At 37.0% G+C, this 19,865-nt stretch overlaps 1 protein-coding gene across 5 annotated transcripts in view; it reads left to right on the top strand.

The window, feature by feature from the left end:
• Window positions 1-19,865, top strand: part of SPEF2 (sperm flagellar 2) — a 200,400-nt gene that overhangs the window by 70,146 nt on the left and 110,389 nt on the right. For 4 of the 5 annotated variants that reach the window (XM_032278968.1, XM_032278966.1, XM_032278969.1 and 1 more), the window contains 5 exons: window positions 8,744-8,963; window positions 9,925-10,079; window positions 11,553-11,628; window positions 13,298-13,359; window positions 15,301-15,404. In XM_032278968.1, coding sequence (XP_032134859.1) covers window positions 8,744-8,963; window positions 9,925-10,079; window positions 11,553-11,628; window positions 13,298-13,359; window positions 15,301-15,404 — 617 coding nt within the window. The remainder of the gene's footprint in view (window positions 1-8,743; window positions 8,964-9,924; window positions 10,080-11,552; window positions 11,629-13,297; window positions 13,360-15,300; window positions 15,405-19,865) is intronic. The other variant, XM_032278967.1, reaches the window with a different exon arrangement.

The following is a 19,865-nucleotide window of genomic DNA, read 5'->3' as shown; positions in this document are numbered from 1 at the left end:
GCATCAGAGTCTGGGCCTATTAGTCAGATGTCGATTTACAACAATACCTGAAAGAGTAAATAATATATGTTTTATTGTATAAATAATTTAATCGTATCTACATAGATAACAAATATGAAAAGTACGACTCTGATAAAAGTTTCTGATTCCTGGTCACTAGTGAACTAGTAATTCTCTTTAGCTCATTGCAGTTAAACTAATAATCATCATTCTAGTCTGCATGTTTTCTTTTTCAATTCTTCTGATCTCCCTTTCACTCAGCATGTTCTGATTTCATCCCCTTGGAGATGCTTACCTTGATTCAGTGTTTATTTTTGGTCTTTGCTAGGAACTTCATAGGCTTTATTTGGCAGTGATTCTACTGAATGTGTTTCACCAAATCCTTTATCTGTTTATCTCCACAGGTCAGGCTTCAGTTCTTCTAACCTAAGCATTCTGTTCTCTTCACAGTGACATCCTATTCCATTGTGTTTGGCCACATTCTACAGCTAGCTTAGTGATGGAAGAGGGCTATTCGGATTCTTTGTGAGGAAGCAGGCCTTTCAGATTGGGGTGCAGCTGGATGTGTTGCTCTTACGTGCCTCCAGCAGCTGCCTGAGAACTCCTAAACTGTTTATAGTCAGCAGTCACATAGGCTCCTCATACAAAGGTTATTTCATTTAATCTTTACAACAATCTGGTGAGATATATATTGTTATTATGCTGCAAAGATGACGGAATTAATGAGAGTACAAAGCAAGCAGGTAGCAGAAGCATTATATAATAGAAACCCATCTTCTGATTTCAGCCTAAGACTATTTCCTTTAAAAAGGGTTAAGCGACTGCCCAGCTCAAAATCATTACAAGATTGGAAACTTTCCACTTCAACTTGGCCTTGGGATTATCGCCTTTTTTATTGTAAAATTAAATAATTTCTACAGCTTCTGTTTTCTTATTTGGTTAATTTCTAATTGGCCACATTGAATAAAATAATTATCATTTGTCTAATTAGAAGTATAAATAATTCCAATGAATGAAAGCAGAAGCAGGTAATCCATTATAGTGCAATCAATAATTTTGCAAATCCATTTAGTATTTGGCTAATTTTGAACAATGCAGATTTTCATTATACACAGAGCTCCTAGAAAAACCAAAGGTAGTAAACTAAAACAAAATAATGTTTATAAATCCAGGATAGTATATATAGAAGTGGCAGTCAAATAAGATTATATTAATATACTAACTATACTAAAATTTGTGTATATAATTACATTACACCAATTTTAAAGAAAAAAACTTATGAGTACTTTGGGCTTTTAAATTTTTGTTTCAAAAAGCATTTTCTTATCTGCAGCATTCTCATATCAGAAATTCTGGCACCAAACCAGACAAGCCATTCATAGCGCTTACCAAATTTGGCAACTTATATTTTGAGTAAGTGTGTTTTGTTAGATAATGGGTATGAAAAGAATATTAATGAAAGAAAAGCAAAAACATAGGCATATATTTATTTATATATGACATAGCATAATTATAGAAATATTGTCAAAGGTGGCCTAAACAAACTTTTCTTACTTCAAGGTATTTAGAAAAATAGCTTGACTTGTAGACTTCACTAAGGGCCACTTTGTCATATTAATCAAGAGTTAAGGATTAAAAATATAATATGGACATTCATTTATAAGCCAAAAACGTGACTTGTTCATTACTTAATGATAGTGTAGTAATATTGATAAACGATACATCACCTATTTGACTAAAATGAAAAAAATGTCATTCAAGTTAGTGATCAAATTTGGCCAATAATGTTTAAACTGAACTAGATCTTTTCAGGGAGGTCCCCTCCAGAAAATCATTAGGAAACTTGAGCTAAATCATGCTCAAGACAAAGACGCATACCTTCCTCAAAAAAAAAAAAAAAAAAGAATCAAACTGACCCTGTCTTTTGTTTTGGTTCCCTCTTTGGATTTCACAAGCACCTATATTGATGAGGGAGCTCCTTTATTGCCCCAAATGGGCATTGCTTATGTTATTCAAATATCAGTTGTAAAATAATCTATTCTTTCTCTGCTAATGTGAAGCATAAACTTTATTACATACTAAATTTTTACATATAATTAGATCTGTTTCTAGAATCTATATTTTTGTACACTGAATATTCTTTCCCTGCAACTCATTTTTTCATTACCATATTTTTAACAAGTGCTTTTATAACTTACAAGGCAACACTCCCATTACTTTCCTTTTTAAGTATTTTTAATGGATTCTTTTTTGCCCATTATATTTATTCTTTCACCTTAACTTTAAAATCATTTGTCATACCAACTTTTGAACAAGAACTAGGGAGAAATGACACTAGCACTTGTGTTGTCATTAAACATTAAGTTAGATTAATTTGGAGGAGACTTAAATGATTTATAATCTTGAACCTTTTTATCTCACCCTCTAATCAAGTTATCTTTCTTTTTTTTTTTCCATTTATTTATTTTATTGCATTTTAGGTTTTGGGGTACATGTGAAGAACATGCAAAATTGTTGCATAGAAACACCCGTGGCAGTGTGATTTGCTGCCTTCCTCCCCATCACCTACATCTGGCATTTCTCCTCTTGCTATCTCTCCCCAGCTCCCCACCCCCCACCGTCCCTCCCCTATTTCCCCCCAACTGACCCCAGTGTGTAGTACTCCCCTCCCTGTGTTCATGTGTTCTCATTGTTCAACACCCGCCTATGAGTGAGAACATGCGGTGTTTGATCTTCTGCTCTTCCGTCAGTTTGCTGACAATGATGGTTTCCAGGTTCATCCATGTCCCTACAAAGGATACAAACTCATCGTTTTTGATGGCTGCATAATATTCCATGGTGTATATGTGCCACATTTTCCCTATCCAGTCTATCGTCGATGGGCATTTGGGTTGGTTCCAGGTCTTTGCTATTGTAAACAGTGCTGCAATGAACATTCGTGTGCACGTGTCCTTATAGTATAATGATTTGTAATCCTTTGGATATATACCCTGTAATGGGATTGCTGGGTCAAATGGAATTTCTATTTCTATGTCCTTGAGGAATCTCCACACTGTCTTCCACAATGGTTGAACTAATTTACACTCCCACCAACAGTGTAAAAGTGTTCCTATTTCTCCACATCCTCTCCAGCATCTGTTGTCTCCAGATTTTTTAATGATCGCCATTCTAACTGGTGTGAGATGGTATCTCAATGTAGTTTTGATTTGCATTTCTCTGATGACCAGTGATGATGAGCATTTTTTCATATGTTTGTTGGCCTCACGTGTGTCTTAGTTATCTTTCTTAATAGTCAAGTTTTGAAGCTTTCTATATACAGACTATGCATTTTTGTTAATTCTAATGACTGTCAGCTTTTGCAAGCAAAACCAAATTTGCAAGCAGAAACATTTTGCAAGCAAAAAAAATTGCAAGCAAAAAATTTTGCAAGCAAAAAAAATTACAAACAAAATATTTGCAAGCAAAAAAAAAAAAAAAAAATTTGCAAGCCAAAAAAAAAAATGACTTGCTGAGTAAGCAGCAAAAGAAAATACTCAAAATATGGTGGGAGGCTCAAAGAATCAGTGGGTGGGCTCAAGAAGTAGGCTCAAGGTTAAACTTCCAGACCAGAACCATCATAGCAAAGTCTGACAGGAAAACTGTCACTGCCACCACTACCCTAGAGCACTAGTAGCAGTTTAGGTTGCAGCTGCCACCTCTACACCAGGAACTCTGCTCTTCAGCAGCCACCATGACTTCTAAGGACAGTGCTGTTTCTTTCTTTTTCTTATTTTGTTGCACTGGCTAGAACTTCCAAAATAATGTGACTAATAGTACTCATGATAAGCAGCTTTTTCTTGTTCTTGCCTTTAGTGGGAAAATGTATAGTTCATTTTGGTTTGCCATTGGTCCAGAGAGTGTTAGGAAAGTTATCTTCAATTCATAACTTACTAAGAGGTTGTTTTGTTGATTTACTTGTACTTTTAAAATCAGAAATGAATTTTGAGTTTTATCAGTTGTTTCTTGGTCAAAATGATCATATGCTTTTTTAATTGTTGTTTTAACCTATTAATGAATATAGTACATAGGCTTTCTAGTATTTAACCTTCCTTGGATTCATGAAATAATTGTTATTCAATCAGAGTACATGTTCTGCAATCTGACTGCCTGGGTTCCAATCTAGGTTTTGCCATTACTCTTTGTTATGACCATGAAAAAATAACTTATTCTTTGCAATAGTCAGATTTTTCTTCTAAAAATCAGAAAGATAATAGTAATACTTATGTAAGAGTTGTGTGAGAATCTTTTAAGATAATTCATGAAAACAACAGTATATGCCACATAGTATGCAGTCAATGTCAATTAGTATCTTTATCTTTAATCTTCTATACTCTAGAAGACTTTTAAACATTTAAATTTCTGTTCAGCTAAGGAAAGAAAATTTTTCTGTAAACCATTAGTGTCTTCAAGTTTCATAGGTATAGCTCTCAGACTACTTTTTCGTTTTGTTCATGGCTTTTGTCTTTCCAAATATTTTATTTTAATCATTTGCACTTTCTTAGAATATCATTTATTGCCATACACTAATAAATCCAAATTTATTATAGTATAGTTGTACCCAACATTCTCCCCTCTTCCTACTTTTATTAAAGTTATACCATGCAATATACTTCTATAACAATCTGTAACAAATATTACCAAAGTATATTGCACAATTCTAGGTTTGGGGTACAACTGAACCTGTCACCCAGGTAGTCAGCATCGTCCCGATAGGTAGTTTTTTTGCCCTTGCCACTCTCCCCATCTCCTCCCTCCAGTAGTCTCAAGTGTTCATTGTTCCCATCTTTATGTCAATGTGTACTCAGTATTTAGCTCCCACTTATAAGTGAGAACATGCAGTATTTGATTTTCTGCTTCTGCATTAGTTTGCTTAAGATAATGGCCTCCAGCTGCATCCATATTGCTTCAAAGGACATGATACCATTCTTTTTTATGGCTGTGTACTATTTCATGGTATATATATACTACATTTTCTTTATCCAATCCACTCTTGCTGGGCACTTGGGTTGATTCCATGTTTTTTCTATTGTGAATAGTGCCATGATGAACAGAGGGTACATGTGTCTGTTGTTACCTTTTTTCGTATTATGTTACAACATTTCGTATTATGTTACAACATTTTTGTATTATGTTACAACATTAATACTTGCTATTCTTTTTTTCTTTTTTTAAGATTTTTAGATTCTGGCACACATGAAAAGGAAATATATTGAGTGGTTGTCTTTTGGTGGTAATGTCCTAGAAAATCCTCATTTTCTTTTTTATATTTTTCTATAATAAATACATATGACATTTAAAATTTTTTTTTATTTTTATTTCTATTGCATTTTAGGTTTGGGGGTACATGTGAAGAACATGCAAGATTGTTGCATAGGTACACACATGGCAGTGTGATTTGCTGCCTTCCTCCCCTTCACCTATATCTGGCATTTCTCCCCATGCTATCTCTCCCCAACTCCCCACCCCCTGCTGTCCCTCCCCTATTTCCCCCCAACAGACCCCAGTGTGTGATGCTCCCCTCCCTGTGCCCATGTGTTCTCATTGTTCAACACCTGCCTATAAGTTAGAACATGTGGTGTTTGATTTTCTCTTCTTATGTCAGTTTGCTGAGAATGATGGTTTCCAGGTTCATCCATGTCCCTACAAAGGATACAAACTCATTGTTTTTGATGGCTGCATAATATTCCATGGTGTATATGTGCCACATTTTCCCTGTCCAGTCTATCATCGATGGGCATTTGGGTTGGTTCCAGGTCTTTGCTATTGTGAACAGTGCTGCAGTGAACATTCGTGTGCATGTGTCCTTATAGTAGAATGATTTATAATCCTTTGGATATATACCCAGTAATGGGATTGCTGGGTCAAATGGAATTTCTATTTCTAGGTCCTTGAGGAATCGCCACACTGTCTTCCACAATGGTTGAACTAATTTACACTCCCACCAACAGTGTAAAGTGTTCCTATTTCTCCACATCCTCTCCAGGATCTGTTGTCTCCAGATTTTTTAATGATCACCATTCTAACTGGTGTGAGATGGTATCTCAATGCAGTTTTGATTTGCATTTCTCTAACCACCAGTGATGATGAGCATTTTTTCATATGTTTGTTGGCCTCATGTATGTCTTCTTTTGTAAAGTGTCTGTTCATATCCTTTGCCCACTTTTGAATGGGCTTGTTTGTTTGTTTTTTTTCTTGTAAATCTGTTTTAGTTCTTTGTAAATTCTGGATATCGGCCCTTTGTCAGATGGGTAGACTGCAAAAATTTTTTCCCATTCTGTTGGTTGCTGATTCACCCTAATGACTGTTTCTTTTGCCATGCAGAAGCTGTGGAGTTTGATTAGGTCCCATTTGCCTATTTTGGCTTTTGTTGTCAATGCTTTTGCTGTTTTGGTCATGAAGTCCTTGCCTATGCCTATGTCCTGAATGGTTTTGCCTAGATTTTCTTCTAGGGTTTTTACGGTGTTAGGTCTTATATTTAAGCCTTTAATCCATCTGGAGTTAATTTTAGTGTAGGGTGTCAGGAAGGGGTCCAGTTTCTGCTTTCTGCATATGGCTAGCCAGTTTTCCCAACACCATTTATTAAACAGGGAATCCTTTCCCCATTGCTTGTTTTTGTCAGGTTTGTCAAATATCTGATGGTTGTAGATATGTTGTGTTGCCTCCAAGGCCTCCGTTCTGTTCCATTGGTCTATATCTCTGTTTTGGTACCAGTACCATGCTGTTTTGATTACTGTAGCCTTGTAGTATAATTTGAAGTCCGGTAGTGTGATGCCCCCCACTTTGTTCTTTTTGCTTAGAATTGACTTGGCTATGCGGGCTCTCTTTTGGTTCCATATGAAGTTTAAGGTGTTTTTTTCCAGTTCTGTGAAGAAGGTCATTGGTAGCTTGATGGGGATAGCATTGAATCTGTAAATTACTTTGGGCAGTATGGCCATTTTCACGATATTGATTCTTCCTAACCATGAACATGGAATGTTTCTCCATCTGTTTGTGTCCTCTCTTATTTCATTGAGCAGTGGCTTGTAGTTCTCCTTGAAGAGGTCTTTACGTTCCTTGTTAATTGTATTTCTAGGTATTTTATTCTCTTTGTGGCAATTGTGAATGGCAGTTTATTCTTGATTTGGCTCTCTTTAAGTCTGTTATTGGTGTATAGGAATGCTTGTTATTTTTGCACATTGATTTTGTATCCTGAGACTTTGCTGAAGTTGCTTATCAGTTTTAGTAGATTTTGGGCTCAGACAATGGGGTCTTCTAGATATACAATCATGTTGTCTGCAGATAGAGACAATTTGACTTCCTCCTTTCCTATTTGAATACGGTTTATTTCTTTTACTTGCCTGATTGCTCTGGCTAGAACTTCCAGTACTATATCGAATAGGAGTGGTGAGAGAGGGCATCCCTGTCTAGTGCCAGATTTCAAAGCGAATGCTTCCAGTTTTGCCCATTCAGTATGATATTGGCTGTTGGTTTGTCATAAATTCCTTGTATTATTTTGAGATACGTTCCATCAATACCTAGTTTATTGAGGGTTTTTAGCATTGAGATACTTGCTATTCTTTACCTTTGTGTCAAGTAGTAGCAATTTCATTATCATGATTAATAAGGATAAGTTTTAGAATTTTATCAATAAAGAGTATCTGGATAGTTTTACTCTCTAATATATTAATCTCCATTTTTACTTTTACAAGTTTTTTCTTCCTAGTTTGATTATTTTAAAATTACCTTTATTGCCTATTTTAATGTCTACTTTGTTTATTTTCCTATTTTATTTTTTATTGATACATAATAAAAACATATTGACACATTTATAAAACATATAATAATCTAATCAGGGTACTTGGGATATCTGCCACATTAAACACTTATCTTTTCTTTACCCTAGGAACATTTGATTTGTTGTCTACTAGCTCTTTTGAAATATTCAATATATTATTGTTTACCGCAGTCACTCTGCTGATTTATTGAACACTGCACCTAGATCAAGGCATTTTAGGCTAAAGGGTATTTTCTTATGTGTACAGTTTGATTCCACCCTATATTTTTAATAAATCTATTGTTTTAATGTTCTTTTCAGACTTTATCGTCTCAATTTTCTCTTTCATACAAGAATTACTTTTAAAGAATGCTTTTAATTTTAAAATACTTATTTTTTTTCTATCTTCCTAAAATCAACTTCTAATTTTATTACATGGAAGTCAGAGAATGTGATCTGTACAGTGTTTTTTCTCTCCATCTAATCATTTGATCATGTCAGCAAGAAGCCTGAATAAAATGGGAGTTAAACACAGTAGACTTAGAGAATGCTATATTAAGCATAAAAATTCTCTTTTATCTTTATTACTTTAAAATATTGTAAAATAAATTTAATACTTGCTTAAGATAGTAGATGAATGATTACTGTCTTTTATCTACTTACTGGTGGTAACATCAATTTAAATGTCTTAATGTTCAACCTAGATTACAAAATGTCTCAATTTATATGCTCACTTTCGTAAGCTAAGATTTTTTTTCTTTCATGTAGGAAGCATTTTTCTCCCCTCTAATATGAAACTATTTAATGTTATTATTCATTTTTATAATATAATTGAAGCATTATTTGCTTTTGTTTGCTACAATTTGGATTTACTTTCAATGTTTAAATTTTTTATAGATTTTAATGCCACTTTTCAGAATATTTCTGTTTATTTGATTGTTATTTTTACAGAAAATGGTTGGAGAGTGGGCCTTACCGGAAGAAATGATTGACAATGTACCTCCCTCCAACAATCACATACTGGGACATGTTGTTCGCAGACTATTTGAAAAGTCTCTTCCTCCTCAAGCAGAATCAACAACATCTGAATTACCTTCATTTGCTGTTAAAGGATGCTTATTGGGGAAAACGTTAAGTGGAAAAACTACCATTTTAAGGTCTCTACAAAAAGGTAGGATTTCTTCTCTCCCTCTCCCTGCCATTAGGTTCTGTTTAATGAACTATAGCTGCAAATGTCTATGTCTATAAAAAGCATACAAGAAGCACTGCTAATATGCTGAGAAATCTCTATCATCAAACATTTTATAATTGTCCAGGCTATGATTATTCAGCCACAAAAATGAGTGAGATATTGATACATGCTACAACATGGATGATCCTTGACAACATTATGCTAAGTGTAAAAAGCCAGACACAAAAGGTCACATAATGTACGAGTCTATTTGTATGAAATATCCAAAATAGACAAATACATAGAGAAAAAAGATGAATTATTGGAAGCCAGAGGCAGGGGTAGGGGAATGAGGAGTGACAGCTTAATTGGTTTGGGATTGCCGTTTAGGGTGATGAAAAATTTCGGGAACAATATAATGGTGATGGTTGCACACATTGTGAAAGTCTAAGTGCTACTGAAATGCAGCCTTGAAAATGGTGGAAATGCTTAACTTTATATGAATTTTATCACAATTTTCATTTATTTATTTTTGAGACGGAGTCTCGCTCTGTCACCCAGGCTGAAGTGCAGTGGCACAATCTCAGCTCACTGCAACTTCTGCCTCCCAAGTTCAAGCGATTCTCCTGCCTCAGCCTCCTCAGTAGCTGAGACTACAGGTGCACACCACTACACCCAGCTAGTTTTTGTATTTTTAGTAGAGATGGGGCTTCATCATGTTGGCCAGGAGGTCCTGATCTCCTGACCTTGTGATCTACCCACCTCAGCCTTCCAAGTGCTAGGATTACAGGTGTGAGCCACTGCGCCCAGCCTTGTCCCAATATTTAAGAAAAAGCTTGATCCAAAAGGCAGTTCTTGTGGGACTGGAAGACAGTGTTATAGGGCAAATCCAGAACATAAAGTCAACAATTTCAATTTCCCAAATGAAAAGCTATTTATAAAATTATCTTTTGAACTTTAGACTTTCCTATGCAGATACTTTCTATTGACACTCTTGTTCAAGAAGCTATCCAAGCATTTCATGACAATGAAAAAGTCACTGAGGCCCTACCAATTCAGAAAAAAGATGAAGAAGATGCTCTACCAGTTCTGCAGGAGGAGATTAAAGAAAGCCAGGCAAGTGTGATTCTACTTTTCTTTTCTGTGCCTAGAACATTTGAGATTTGGAACCAGATGGAAGCTAAAAGGTCTTCTAGACCAGAGATTTTTTCTGTATGGACCCAGAAAGTAAGATTTAGGTTCTACAAATGTCTAGAGAATAAACATTTAAGTTAAATATTTAGGACAAATTTTAGGCCAAGAGGCAAAATCAAGGATATTATGTGGGTACTTGTACAACAAGAGAGAAAACTCCTGTTTCTCACCAGTTTGTCTGGGTGGACCGCCTAGTGTGGTGGGCCCACTCTGTGTGTAGTAGCCATCAGCAGGAGCCATTCTTCTGAGGAAACAGCCACTAGCTTGTAAGTGGGGTGGGTGAAGTGAGGAGGTTGCAGAGGGTGGAAGGGTGGCATATGATTGTTGTCGGGGAACTCAAGAAATCACCAACTCTTGGACCGAGATCCTTCCACTCAGCTTCTGGCAGTTACCAACATCAAAGTCCCCAGGGTGTAGTCAGAGACCCAATGTTGGCCCTGGGCAGTGGCTGAGGCAGGTTTTGAAGCCCAGCAGGTACCGAGGTAGAGAAGGACTCCTGTCTCTCTCTCTAGTCTCACAGTGTTCAGCTGCTTCAGTGGCATTCAGAAACTAAATAAAAGCAGTTGTCAGGCCACATGTGGTCTATGAGCTGTAGTATGCTGACACCTGATCTATAATAGTAGATCCCAACTGGGGGATGGCTCTCTGAAAGGTTTACCTATACCGTGTTCCCATCAATATTGCATCTTATTACATTATTGCATGAAGGTTCCTGGGGTGGAGGGGTGAATAGGAAGATGTAGCCCCACCTTCAGAATCCTTGATGTAGTCCAGCACCATCATTCTACCGAGCAGACAGTAAAGACCCTAAGCATGAATTAGTTTGCTTGGAGTCAGAAGACTTGTCAGTGGCTTCTCTATGATTGCAATGGCAGATTTTAAGTCCACTACTCTTTCCTCTCTCTGCCTTATGCTGCCTCTGCAATGAATAACTTAGCTAAGAATCTAATCCAGGTCATTTGCATAGCCTGAAAAAAATAAAAACCATTTAACAATTAATTCTCAAAATTACTGGGAGAAGTTTTATTCATGATAGCATATCTCTTCTTCCATGTTGTAGATGGTTTTCCATGTACTCTACCCTTTCCTCAGGTTCCACTGTCTTTTCAAAATAGTAGTTGGCATATTTTACATAGTAATTGAAGACCATTCAAAAGACAGATTATACCACAGGTTATTGTGTATTTCTGTAAGTGCAGTTATCGTCCAATATTGTTTGTTTCTGGAAATAATAATTTAGGACTGAAACTTCAATTCCCTTTAAAATCATTTATGTTATTGATAAAAAATATTGTATTTGTTCTCAAACCTTTACTTACAGATGTTAAATTAGGAGGATTATTAAAATATGGCAGTATTAAAATCTCTCCCTGTGTATGTGTTTTCTCTCCAAAGGATGCACAGAATGTATTTTCGGCTGGTCCAGTTTCAGATGAAGTATTACCAGAAACAGAAGGTGATACAATACTTAGTAAGATCTCAAAACAAATCATCTACTATTTACGTTAGAGAGAGAATGACAGCACATATATGTGAGCACAAACATATTTTCAGGGAAATAAACAGGAACCAAGGGAAGTGTTACATAGTTGTCAACATATAGCCATTTGACAGAGGGAACAAGATCACTCTTGCCTACAGCTGGAGATAAGATGAAAATTACAAGGAAATCTTTTCAGCCTCCTTTGGATAGTTGATCAGTTTTGTTGCTGTTAAGAAAGAAACCAGAATAAATCATCCTCCTTCTTCCTGGCTCTGCAGGGAGACAGTCTTTTCTTGTTGTCACCTGTGCAAGACTGTGTGTATAAGTACAATTGGGGCTTTCTATGTGCTGCTCTGTTCATTGTATTGCAGGAGCTGGTCTTTTTAACCTATATGCACAGTGGTTCCTGAGTTTATTCTCAACCTTGGACACTGCCAATACAACTAAGTTTCCCAAACATAAAACGTTACCTCCCTTGGGATCTGTGCTGCAGTCCTTCAGATCCTTTGTAGAACGATTGAAGGAAAACAATTTTAAATATTAAATATTTCTTTTTCTGTATGTACTAGTGAAGGCTTTGCCATATTAAATACCTTCCTCGTATTCTAGCATGAAGTCAAGCTCCTCCTGTGCTATCATTATTATTGCCATTACCATTGAACAATGTCCAGGTTTACTATGAGCATACAACACTCCAGAGCAGTTGGACTTTCCTTTTTTAAAAGGACACTATCTGTCCCTTACTCCTGTTATCTGTTTCTTAAGGATAATTTTAGTTGATTTAAAAACTATTATTTTATTACATATTTTATTATATATTAGTCTAAGTAATTATAAAGAAACTCTTTTTTATTATTATTATTTTGGATATGGAGTCTCCCTCTGTTGCCCAGGCTGGAGTGCAATGGCACGATCTTGGCTCATGCAACCTCTGTCTCCCCGGTTCAAGTGATTCTCCTTCCTCAGCTTCCCGAGTAGCTGGGATTACAGGTGCCCACCACCACGTCCAGCTATTTTTTGTATTTTTAGTAGAGATGATGTTTCACCATGTTGGCCAGGCTGGTCTCGAACTCCTAACCTCAGGTGATCCACCCACCTGGACATCTCAAAGTGTTGGGATTACAGACGTGAGCCACCACGCCTGGCCCACTAAACAAACTCTTAAAACTTCTTTTTTTTTCACAGAGTTTAATTTAAAACACCTCTGACTTGTAGAGTCATCTGCTTTTAAGATACTTATCTATAACTTGGTAATCCAGGAACAAAAAAGTGTAAAAAATTAACATTGTAATGTTTTTTAAGAAAAACTTGACTGTCTTCTGAAAAGCTTCCCCCGACTGTGTTAAAGTGTTCCTAATGATATTTTTATGAGCTCAGATCAATCAGGAAGGGAGGGTATAAGGGAAGGAGGGAGGGAGAGCTTCAGGGAGGGAAGTAAGGAGGAAGCAGAAACACCAAGACACACGGTGACCAGGATCTTAATGGTGTGAGTGAAGGTAAAAGCTATACTGTGGCGATTCTATTACTTCCTTCCCCTGAGTATCTCAGGCATAGCTGGATCATAACCCTTATGTCCAAAACCATAGATGGTCAAATACTGCTGTGGTTGTTAGGTATAAATACCAGAATTTATTCTTACCACTTTTCCTATTGCTAGATGCTAATGCTGATAAAACACCAAAAGCTGAAGAAGTCAAATCAAGTGATCATCTCTTAAAAGTAAGTATTATGATCTAAATATAGCTAGTAGCATATTAAAATGTGTCATGATTAATGGCCTTTTGGAGTGTCTTCAAATGCAATTAAATTGCAGTGTGCTCTTTGGTTTTAAAGTAAATTCGATGGTATAATATTAGCTTATCTGACTTTACTTAGCATTCTTTGTATTCTTAATATTTATATCAAAAGCAGAGGAAATTACTCTTCACTTTTGCCAGGGTGATAAACATGTGCTTTTAAAAATTTTAGACTAAAGCCAAGCTCATTTTTGTGTGTTTTTCTTTACCATTTAATTTATGACTTTTATTTCCCTTATACCCTCTTTACCTTTAAATATTTTTTTCCAGATATTATCCTCACTCTTGTTGGTGACTCTGTAGAATTTTTTTATTAATTCCTGAGAAAATGTTTCCAACAATTCACTGTTTCTCCTAATGGAATCTAATTGGTCATCAAATAAAATGGCCAGACTAAATCAAGTGAAATTTTACTTTTTATTACATTTGATTATTTTTGTAATGCATCTCATTATGAAAAACAGTTTTATAATATTTTAGATTTCAAAACTGCTTAAAGATAGAAAAAGTTTTGGAAGAATATACACCAAACTGTAAACAAGGTGACCAATGGGAAGGGAAGTGAGTTCAGAAAAAGCAAGAAAAGGGGACTTACAATTTTTATTCTGTGCAGTTGAAATATGAATTAGAAGAAAGGATAAGTATGTTTTTATATTTATATTTATTGATTTTTTCAGAAATTCTATATTCAATTCAATTCAAAGAGCATATGTTGTTTTGTACACTGTTTTAATAACTTGGATATACCAGTAAATACAAAAGACAGGAGTCCCTGACCTTATGATGTTTACATTCTAATGGAGAGAGAAATAAACTATGAACATATAGATACATATGGTGTTGAAGATGATGATGAGTGTCATGAAAAAGGAAACATGGAGTGGAGCAAGTAGAGGGAGCACAGGCAAGGAATAAAAGATGTGCACAGCAGTGAGATGAGTTGTGATGGGGATTAAAAAAAAAAAGGGAAAGAGGCACAGTTGGTCACCTTATGACATTAGGCAGGCCTCCTTGGGAAAGGCAGCCTTAAGCAGATTCAAAGAGTGAGAGAACCAGTGCACTGGATTTGGGGAAGTGTTCCAGACTGTGAGGATAGTGAGGCAGGAAGGTGCCTGGCCACAGGGGCCAGAGAGTATTTTATTTAGTGAAGGATGAGGTTAGAGACATATATCAGGAAGGAGAAGAATCAGATCAGTCAGAGACTCAGGCAATTATCGGGACATTTGGAGTAAAAGGGAGAGTTTTAATAGGGTTTGGAATAGAGCTACACCATTTGACATACAATTCTCTCTCTGGCAGCTAAGAATAGACTCTAGGGAAGTTCCTGTTTCAGTGATATTGAATAGCTTGTATTGGACTAACCTACAAATACAATTATAAACACCAGGTGAAATATAAAAGCTAATTATTTGAGGGCTAAAAGAAGACAGCAAATAAGCAAGCAGCCAACAGCAGACAGAAAATCTGTGGAATTTGACCATGGAAAGATGAGAACTTCACTGGGCAAGGACCATGTTTATATGGGTTTTCCCCAGAGGGCATGCCCCAGTCTACATGGCATGAGTGGCTAGAACCCAAGCAGAGAGCTCAATCGTTCTGATTTCAGGTATTAGAGAATTAAGTTTGGGGATGCAAAAGCAGCTGAAATTTGAAAAATATGAGCTGGAAAGGGAAGGAGGCTCAAAGGAAGAGCCTCAAGTTCTGCGCACAAATTTTCCTGAAGTGCTTTCCTGATGCCAGAATTGTGCCACATGATCAGTGTCATCATCAGAGAGCACAGTAATTTAATTGATTTTTCCTCCAGATGTTTGGAATTTGACTTTTGAATTAGCCATCTTCTGTCATTTCTTGTTTATTTTCCCAGCTCACTACGCGTGCTCAGCTTGGCGCAAAATCAGAACAGTTACTGAAGAAAGGAAAGAGCATTCCTGACGTGCTGCTTGTTGACATCATGGTAAATGCTATTAAGTATGTATAGCATTTTTCTTCTTCATATCTATTTAATATATTCTTTATCACACAAAAATGTATAAAGAATAATATGGGAACTTTTTTGTTGTAGTATCTCATAAATTTTACTCATCTGTATAAGAAAATATACAGCAATGAAAAGATAGACATATTTTGTGATTTAAATCCCTATATTCCACATCTTCTCCTGTACCAATCTTGACTTCTTATACCCAGACATGAATAAAGTCGGGTTCTATTACCTGTGGGGAATTTAAGGAGAAATTGAATAACTGGAAAAGCCAAGGGAAAGACTCAGCTCTGTGGTCACAGACCATGGTGCCTCCTCATTTTATGTTTCAGGAAGAGAGGTCAGAAACCTGAACCCAGGGATCCAAAGACTGGGCAAAGGCTGGGCAGTGCTGGGGCAGGAAGCCAAGGGCAGAGTAGAGGGTGCACAGGCAAGGAATAAAGGATGTGCACAGCACTGAGATGACATGTGATAGGGGATTTAAAAAAATAAAAATAGGCTGTAATTTTGTCATTTCTCACATTCTTTGCAAGAAGAATCACCCCTCAGGCCTCTTTTGTAATGCAGAAAAAGGAAAAACTAAAAGAAGTCACAGAGAGTGGCTTTTATCTGTGAGGAATACATTTCATACCCCCAGTAGGTTTCTGAATCCTCACATAGTACCAATCCCTATAAATACTGTTTTTTCTATACCATCCATATATACCTATGTTTTTTTTTTTCCCATTTATTTATTTTATTGCATTTTAGGTTTTGGGGTACATGTGAAGAACATGCAAAATTGTTGCATAGGTACACCCGTGGCAGTGTGATTTGCTGCCTTCCTCCCCATCACCTACATCTGGCATTTCTCCCCTTGCTATCTCTCCCCAGCTCCCCACCCCCCACCGTCCCTCCCCTATTTCCCCCCAACTGACCCCAGTGTGTAGTGCTCCCCTCCCTGTGTCCATGTGTTCTCATTGTTCAACACCCACCTATGAGTGAGAACATGCGGTGTTTGATCTTTTGCTCTTCTGTCAGTTTGCTGAGAATGATGGTTTCCAGGTTCATCCATGTCCCTACAAAGGACCCAAACTCATCGTTTTTGATGGCTGCATAATATTCCATGGTATATATGTGCCACATTTTCCCTATCCAGTCTATCGTCGATGGGCATTTGGGTTGGTTCCAGGTCTTTGCTATTGTAAACAGTGCTGCAATGAACATTCGTGTGCACGTGTCCTTATAGTAGAACGATTTGTAATCCTTTGGATATATACCCAGTAATGGGATTGCTGGGTCAAATGGAAGTTCTATTTCTAGGTCCTTGAGGAATCACCACACGGTCTTCCACATTGGCTGAACTAATTTACACTCCCACCAACAGTGTAAAAGTGTTCCTATTTCTCCACATCCTCTCCAGCATCTGTTGTCTCCAGATTTTTTAATGATCACCATTCTAACTGGCGTGAGATGGTGTCTCAATGTTGTTTTGATTTGCATTTCTCTGACGACCAGTGATGATGAGCATTTTTTCATATGTTTGTTGGCCTCATGTATGTCTTCTTTAGTAAAGTATCTGTTCATATCCTTTGCCCACTTTTGAATGGGCTTGTTTGTTTTTTTTCTTGTAAATCTGTTTTAGTTCTTTGTAAATTCTGGATATCAGCCTTTGTCAGATGGGTAGACTGCAAAAATTTTTTTCCCATTCTGTTGGTTGCTGATTCACCCTAATGACTGTTTCTTTTGCCATGCAGAAGCTGTGGAGTTTCATTAGGTCCCATTTGTCTATTTTGGCTTTTGTTGTCAATGCTTTTGGTGTTTTGGTCATGAAGTCCTTGCCTACGCCTATGTCCTGAATGGTTTTGCCTAGATTTTCTTCTAGGGTTTTTATGGTGTTAGGTCTTATATTTAAGTCTTTAATCCATCTGGAGTTAATTTTAGTGTAAGGTGTCAGGAAGGGGTCCAGTTTCTGCTTTCTGCACAAGGCTAGCCAGCTTTCCCAACACCATTTATTGAACAGGGAATCCTTTCCCCATTGCTTGTTTTTGTCAGGTTTGTCAAATATCTGATGGTTGTAGATATGTTGTGTTGCCTCCGAGACCTCTGTTCTGTTCCATTGGTCTATATCTCTGTTTTGGTACCAGTACCATGCTGTTTTGATTACTGTAGCCTTGTAGTATAATTTGAAGTCCAGTAATGTGATGCCTCCCGCTTTGTTCTTTTTGCTTAGAATTGACTTGGCTATGCAGGCTCTCTTTTGGTTCCATATGAAGTTTAAGGTGGTTTTTTCCAGTTCTGCGAAGAAGGTCATTGGTAGCTTGATGGGGATAGCATTGGATCTGTAAATTACTTTGGGCAGTATGGCCATTTTCACGATATTGATTCTTCCTAACCATGAACATGGAATATTTCTCCATCTGTTTGTGTCCTCTCTTATTTCGTTGAGCAGTGGCTTGTAGTTCTCCTTGAAGAGGTCCTTTACATTCCTTGTTAGAACTTAGAATTCAGAAACTAACCCAGAACCGCACAGCTTCATAGAAACTGAATAACTTGCTCTTGAATGTTGACTGGATAAACAATGAAATGAAGACAGAAATAAAGGTGTTCTTCGAAACCAACGAGAATGAAGACACAACATACCAGAATCTCTGGGACACATTTAAAGTAGTCTCTAGAGGAAAATATATAGCAATAAGTGCCCACATGAGAAGCAAGGAGAGATCAAAAATTGATACCCTGTTGTCAAAACTGAAAGAGCTAGAGGAGCAAGATCAAAAAAACTCAAAGTCTAACAGAAGACAAGAAATAGCTAAGATCAGAGCAGAACTGAAGGAGATAGAGACACAAAAATCCCTTCAAAAAATCAATAAATCCAGGAGCTGGTTTTTTGAAAAGCTCAACAAAATATACCTATGTTAATAACTAATTTATAAATTAGGCACATAAGAAATTAACAACAAAAATAAAACAGAATAATTTTTCATAAGAGTACTCCATAATAAAAGTTGTGTGAATGTAGTCCTTCTCAAAATACCCTGTTGTACTGTACTCACCTATCTGCAGACCATGGCTGACCGTAGGTAACTGAAACCACCGAAGTGAAACTGCAGCTATGGAGGGGCTACCGTAATCATTTCACATTGCATCCATATATCAAAATGTCATTTGTAAACCTTAAATAAAAGATTTTTGATTTGTCAGTTATACCTCAATAAATCTGAGGGTAAAAAAGAAGCCATAGAGACTCAGCTGATACATGTAATAAAGAGATAAGGCCAAGCAGGATGGAGAAAACTGTCAAAAAGCCCCCTGAGAAAGAGCTGCGGACAGCTTAGAGTAAGTGAGGAAGCAGAATTGATAATGAGATGTGGGATGTGGAACCAGTGAGACCAAGGAGGGCTGAGAGTTCTATTCTGCATCTGGAATGGACTTTTTTTAAAAGATGACATTAAAGATTTAAGTTGCTTCTCAATGATGATGTATCTAGAAATCAGATCTCAGGGCTTGCCTAGATCTAGGAGGGGCCTCACTCTAATAGCTGTAACATTTCTCAGAAGTGACATAAAGCATGTTTCAGCCATGGAATTCTTTGCTTCTGCTCAAAAGAAAAATGCATGTGAAAAGCATCAGATATAAAGCAGCGCTTCACTTGTGTTTCGGTGGAACTGAAACCTCCACACCCCATCGTCAGAACTCTATGATCCTCCTTCCACCGCCACCATTCTCATTGCCCCTGAGGAACCTCCAGATGACAGTCATCGGTGTGAGATCTTTGATCCAGTCTCAATTTCTCCTTTTTCTATAAGGAAAGGGAGGCACACGACAGTTCAGTGAGGGGCTTCAGTTACATGGGGTTAGTGGTATAGCGCCGGCTCCTGACTCCCCATCATCTCATCCTCACATTACAGCTGAATAAGGGTAGCCCTGACTTCCCCCTTCCTCTGAAGTGCCTCCTGCAATTGTGGGTGAAGGTACTGTACTCAAGGGAATTCTCTTTCCCATCTTAGCCCAATGAATCAACAAATTTGTTCTATGCAGAATGCTTCACCAAGCTCTAGACAAGTTATAAAAGCAAAATGAAACCTTTTCTTGCTCTTAATACCCTAATGAGGAAAATATAGGCATAAACTATATTCAAATGACCTGAAGACAGCTTGATACTATGGAAAGATCATTGGATTTGGGTAATTTTTAGTTTTGTAACTTTGAACAAGTAATGAAATCTCCCTTAACTTCTGTTTTCTCCACCCTTCCTTGCTACACTAGCAGAAAGATCACATGCAGCCCCCAAAGCAGACTCAGAAACCTTTGGAAAGGGCATTCCATTGTTTAATGTGAGCTCCAAGAGAAACAAATGAAATTATACCTTTTAATCCAAAGGCCAAAAACTCAATTTTGCATAATTTAAGGGCTTAGAACAACAACTTGAAGTTTATGCCTTTCTCACCTTGTTTTCCAGCTGCAAA

This window comes from Sapajus apella, unplaced genomic scaffold (genome assembly GCF_009761245.1).
Source record: "Sapajus apella isolate SASKATOON/1434 unplaced genomic scaffold, GSC_monkey_1.0 scaffold11, whole genome shotgun sequence".
Taxonomy (NCBI): Eukaryota; Metazoa; Chordata; class Mammalia; order Primates; family Cebidae; genus Sapajus; species Sapajus apella.
The sequence above is the reverse complement of the archived record's forward strand: the minus strand, read 5'-3'. Positions and strand labels throughout refer to the sequence as shown.